Below are 6,000 nucleotides of genomic sequence, written 5' to 3'. Positions count from 1 at the left end.
GTTCATCTTCCCAGAAGTTTTCTTCACTCTGGAAAGAAGGATATTTAAATAGTGCAACAGCAATAGCGTTGTGTTCTGACTTGCACCTGCTGATCTGCAAACCCTGTCCTCAGCCTTGCTGTACCAACCGATATTGGCTCAGCCTCAGAGAGAGCAATTCATACTTTCCTGTGGGTCTAGAGTGAGATCTTACAAAGAGGAGGATCCTGTGGTGTTCACAGTCCCTWATCACAAAGCCCAGGTGACCACAGAACTCACAGCACTGCTGGTTGTCCCAATTTCAGTGAGGATTTGGGGCCTCCACCCACCAYCACTCAGACAGAATACTGACACTGCATCATCGCTTCACTTTCTCACTAGATCATTTTTCCCTTCTTTTCAACAAGCCTTAGAGGGAAACAAAAATCATAGGCACAGAGGCAGGCTTGAACCATAAAACCTGCTGCAACCACACTGAGAAAACAGAAAAATCATGGGAAGTGTCACATTTACAACATTCAAACAAGTACTGCACACAGGTCAACCTCAAAATTACCTTCCAAACAGGGTAACACACGCACAGTTATCATTGCTTCTGGCAGTCACTGCTGTTTGATGACCTGTTCTCCCACCAAATTTCCCTACTAGAACACAGACCAGCAAAAACTGCACTCACCTCTATGGGCTCAGAAGGGGTTTCCAATTTGGATAGTTCAGCTTTGGCTTTTGCCTTCAAATCTGAGAGGTCTTCATCGGTCTCTTCCTTGGGCTCAGAAGGGGTTTCCAAYTTGGACAGTTCAGCTTTAACTTTTGCCTTCAAATCCGAGACATCTTCATTGGGTCCTTCGTGGTATTCATCCAGGAGAGGTTTGAGCTCCAGAGAATCAAACGGTGTCTGATCTTGGCCATCCATGGGTCTGACATAGGCAGTTGGTTTCTGCTGCATTGCACTGGCTTTTGATGTCAAAGAAGGGGGAAAAGTCTGAGAGGAAGGCTGAGTGGTGCTGGTCAAAGTAACGGCTGGGCTGTCCCGACTTTCCTTCTCCTGTGATCCTGTCACTAWGTCCTGTAATGATTTTGTTTGACTGTAGGTTGACCCATGACTTTTGCTGCTGTTCTGTGACCTGGAATTGATATGCTGGCTGGAATGTAGAGGTGACAGGGGTGCCACTGGAGAAGACAACAAACATGGCAGGAAGGGGGAAAGCCCCAGAGGGGAGGCCTGCAGGCCATGAGCACGGCCTTCCCCATTCCCAGGCTTGTCATTGTGACCGTGGGGAAAACCTGCCTGCCTGTCCCGGCCACCACAGCTGAGTTCCTGACCGTGGCTCCGAGCGCTGGGTAAGCTGCGGCTCTTGCTGTGCAGACCTGAAGCTGGTTCTGTTCCTGACTGTGCCTTTAGGTAGTGACTGGAGTGGCTTGGAGGATGAGGGGCTACAACCATAGGTCCCACGGGTGGACGGCGGGTGGGGTGCTGGAATGAAGATGGCAACGTACGGATGGACTTCTCAGGGAAGTACGGGCGATCGGGCTGTCCGGGGGGAAACAGAGGGGCAATGCTCTTTGGAATTCCTATAAGGTTCTGACAGGATTTGTTGCTCATGAACTCTTTGACCTCCTCATAATTGACCAGCATGTTCTGAATTCGGCTTGACAACTCATCTTCTTTATTAGTCTGCAACAGAAGAACAAAGAGATGGACACTTCAAGAGATCCCCCCAAGAGATCCAGCTCAGGAAGAGACGTTCTTCAGGATTTTAATTTTATCACCACGCATCACCRTGAGCGAAGTTAGGCAAGCTCATCTTGATCCTGCAAATCTCTTCAAAGCAGACGGGACTGCTTGAGCTACGAGGGGTTATTCCAAGCCAAGCTTGGTGCATGTGCAGCCTCCRGGAGCACTACCATCAGATCCATTTGTTATACCCACAGCTGCAGGCAGRCAGACAGCCAAGCTGCTCCTGAGCACTGTCCCTCAAACCACAGGAAGCCAACCCAAAGTCTGTACTGCCCCTGCACAGCCAACAAACATCTAAGCACATACTGTGCTTGGAAACTGTGTGTGGAACTGAAGTTAAGCAGATAGGAAGATGCTGTGTTTGTATTTATCATGCTTAAGTCTGCTACACCTAATGCAGAGCTACAGCTCTGGTTTTCCACCCCAACCCTCTTTTCTCCTCTTTCCCCACCCCACACTCCCTACCATTACCTTGTAGGGTTCTGCAAAGAGGGGAGTCTTCTTGGAGAACTGATTTTTGTCTTCCAGAGCCTCCTGACTCCGTCTCTCTTTCTCTCGAATCCGCAGCAAGTTTCTGTCCTCATTGCACAAGCTTTAGGTAGAAGAGAAAGAAAGGATGATTAATATTGSACACCGGTGTTATCAACAAGTATCTACTTTGTACAGAAGCCCTGGTTTTCAGGTAATGGCATATATCCAGAATGAAAGTAATTTTGAAATCCATGAGATGGTTACAGGTGACAAATCAGTTACATCAAGAATTTGCTGCACAGCACACTAATGTGACACAGAAGATACAGGGACCCTTCTTGGTAATTTGCACTTCTCATACAATCCTCCAAGAAGAATGGGAAGGAAAAAGCTATCCATCCATTTAATTGTGAAACAAATTGAGAAGCAGTCAATGGGGGTGATAAGCATGCCAGCTGGCGRATTGCTTGCAACAGTAAGTGTGAAAAACTGCCATTCTTGTTCTCCTTCAGGCTTCCACCCCAACTCTTCACCCAGGAGTAAAAGAGAATTCACTATTTTGAAGGTGTTGCCATTTTTAAAGAACAAACCTTGCCTGCTTGGAAAAAAAACAAGGTAATGCTACTTGGCAATAAACAGGCTGGAAAGCTGCTCACCAGAAAACCCACGTARTTGCATTTAAAGCAATCATGCAAACATATTTAGAAAGAATGCCTCCGAAATTCAGAAAACACCAGGTCAAGTCTCCCTGTTCCTCCTCAACAACATCTGCATGAACTTAATTCCATTGGTCCCACACCAAAGCACCAACATGCACAACAGACCAACTTAATGGAAAACCAGATCCTTTCACCTTGCCTGTGAAACACTACTGCAAAACAAAGGAATCTCTTGCTCTWATCTTTATAGACATTGGGGAAGAAAAAGCATGCAAGCATCTCTATTTCTGCTATTTCTACTCTACTGCACAGTCTACTATACAAACGCAATTTCTATATTCATCTTCATACACTCAAATTCTCAAGTGTCCCACTTTGCAAAGGAAGAGCCTTGTCTTCCCTAACAGAGGTGTTGGAAATTATACCASTTTAAAACAATTTTCTATAACTTCAGTCAGAGATCCCRTTTGCCTTTGCCCTGGGGGAAGGTTTCTTTCCAGGGCATTGCTCCACCTGGTAAGGCCTGATGAAGTTAACATCTCAACAGACCCAGGAGCAGCACAGAAGATAAGGACCATCAAAAGCCATCAAGGATTTATCAACGTGCCATCAACGGAACATCACCCCTGGTGTTCTCAGAACACCTGGTCTAGGATAAAAAAAAAGATAAGGAGCACCTAATTAGCATCAGAGGCACAGAAAACCAGATCCAACAGGAACCCAAATACTGAGAACTGTGCAACGTTGGACCAATGAATATTAAACCAATAGAGTTCTATGTGTTTTGGCTGTATAAAGTTTGGGGGAAATCTTGTAAATTTTATGTGTCCTAGAATGGTTTTCTCTGCACACCCGGGCTATGTGTGGATGAAATTATTTCTGTGGCACATCCTGGCCAGAACAACATCCTGACCAGTAAATAAAGTAATGCCTGATTCTCTGTCACTCCAAATATAGTGTTAGAGAGTTTTCTTTTTCCCGCAGTTTYGGTGACAGAGGCATCTTCCTAAATGCTTTCCAATAGTCAGCTGCTGAAAGTTTAATCATCCCTAAAGGACAGGCACAGGACTGGCTTTGCTGTAGCAGTTAACCAAGAGGTCTGACTGCTGCAGAGGGGGTTTCCTGACTCAATGGGAACTCTGGAAAATTATGCTCCCGGATGGCAAATTTCTATATATGGAATTGCAGTAAGGATGTATTTGCACCACTAAGACAAAAAAAAAAAAAAAAAAAAAAAAAAAAAAAAAAAAAAAAAAACTTGTTCAGAGGTTGGACTGTGCACATTTAGCATAGTTTCCAACTTTGCTAGTGCTGAACTGTTTCCAAATATAGCAAAACAGAAGTGTCCAGTAATATCTATGCTCCCTACTTCTGCAAACAATTTTAAGCATTTGTAAAAAAAAAAGAAGAAAACATGAATCACAGGCCACTGCTTCAGTAAATACATAAAATCCCTCTGTAATAAACKGTATAATAGAACCATTTCCTTGTGCATCTGATGTCATTTCGCATGTGAGCAATTTCCTATCTATAAGCAGTTAGTTGGGCAGTTGCCCTGTGTGTGCCAGGAATGCTTTGTGCAGTCAAGTGCGAGAGACACCAACTGCAAAACACAGAAACTTAAGAAAAATTAGGAAGCAAACTGAAAGCAATCTTGGCTGTATTTACTGTCTAAAATTGTATGTTTGCAAATTATTTTTTACAGTGAATATGTTTCACAAAAAGGCAGGCCACATATTATGACCCTGAAATTGCCTTTTACTAAAACACTGTGCTACATCCATGTGGATTACGGATGTACTTCTATTTCTGGGCTGGCAAGCACCCAAATTCAGAGTAATCAAGTTGTTTTGTTTAGAGGTTCTGATCACATTCAAACAAAAGGAAAACCCTAAACCACTTGAGTCTTTCACAACAATAATATTTATGATGAGAAGTAGCTGTGTTTCCTATATGTACCCTGACAGTGAATGTAAAACAACCTTTGTGCTGCTTGCAGCAAAGACAGCAGCTGTAATRCCTCCAAAGGCCTTTTCTTTCCCCGAACCTTCCTTGACCCCAAGCTCTCTTCCCAGCAATAAATTCTTTCCAAAGAGTATGGAGGGGGGCAGAGGGGAGGGGCAGGGACASCGCCTTTTTGCCATAGTGCCAGTTCCTGATGGTTTAAGAGGAGATAAAGGTGCCTGCTCAGAAACACTCCGGTGGACATGGGTGCTCACACACGTACCGGAGTACTGGGCATTGGTGCCACTGCAGACAGCTCCGTGCCCTCACAGGGTACAGCAGCCCAGGGCTAACCATGCCCAGCTCACTGCCCCTGCAGGGTCATTCCCCTCCCATTGCTGCTCAGGATCACCACCCACCCTCTGCCACCTGGTCTGAAGTGTGTCAATGTWGTTTCCATGCTGAGTTTTCCTCCAACTCCATTGAACAGAAGGAGCTGCAGTTTCAAATGCAGAAGGATAAGGGGAAAAAAAACACTGAGCAGCTACTTATTTATTCATGCAGATGAGAGCAGCAGSTCTCCCTTCCCTRAACTRCAGAGAAGACCTTAAACTACCTAGRCAAGARCTGAAACTTCTTCCRATTCTATTTTATTGTCTAGGTGTCATGTTTGCATGCACACCACCTTATCTCATACTGAGGGGCTTTTATTTATAAAAAATAGGTTGTATTGCATTAGATAGCATTCTGAATTCAGAAGTGTCTGCTATCTACAGAAATGCCCACTTTTTAATTTGAGCCTGTGGATATCCTACTTTCAACACCTGTGGAGACACCATTTCTGCCCATCCTTCACCTGGCCAGTTGAGGGTATCCAAAGCTTTYGGAAACCTGGGCTATGTTGTAACTCCTACAGCAGCTACCCTAAGGTCAAGTGTCAGGAAGCCAGGCAGAAAGGCTCTGAGAGCCACGGTCAGCTCTGGCCCTGTGTGGCCCTGTGCCAAGAGGAGAGGAGGTCTCCGTGGCCTGCCAGGCGCCAGCAAGGAAACCCATGCGGAGACGCCGTCTGCCAGGCTCCAGCAAGGCGTCCCTCGCTCCAAAGATGCAGGGAGAACCCCAACTCCTGTTCATCAGGAACCTCTTCAGACTTGCAGCTTTGATATTCAGATTTTCCTAGAATGAGAACTCAAAAAAAACCTCAAAACCAGT

The 6,000-nt window shown here is 45.2% G+C and overlaps 1 protein-coding gene across 1 annotated transcript in view; it reads right to left on the bottom strand.

Moving 5' to 3' along the window:
• AFF1 (ALF transcription elongation factor 1) overlaps positions 1-6,000 on the bottom strand; it is a 69,932-nt gene that overhangs the window by 44,113 nt on the left and 19,819 nt on the right. Inside the window, exons 2-3 of the mRNA XM_057379639.1 lie at positions 2,189-2,309; positions 656-1,654 (exon numbers count right to left, since the gene is read on the bottom strand). Of these exons, the coding sequence (XP_057235622.1) occupies positions 656-1,654; positions 2,189-2,309 (1,120 nt within the window). The remainder of the gene's footprint in view (positions 1-655; positions 1,655-2,188; positions 2,310-6,000) is intronic.

The sequence above is a fragment of the Malurus melanocephalus genome, unplaced genomic scaffold (assembly GCF_030028575.1).
Source record: "Malurus melanocephalus ecotype Western Australia unplaced genomic scaffold, MMel_1.1 scaffold_413, whole genome shotgun sequence".
In the NCBI taxonomy this organism is placed as follows: domain Eukaryota; kingdom Metazoa; phylum Chordata; class Aves; order Passeriformes; family Maluridae; genus Malurus; species Malurus melanocephalus.
The sequence above is the reverse complement of the archived record's forward strand: the minus strand, read 5'-3'. Positions and strand labels throughout refer to the sequence as shown.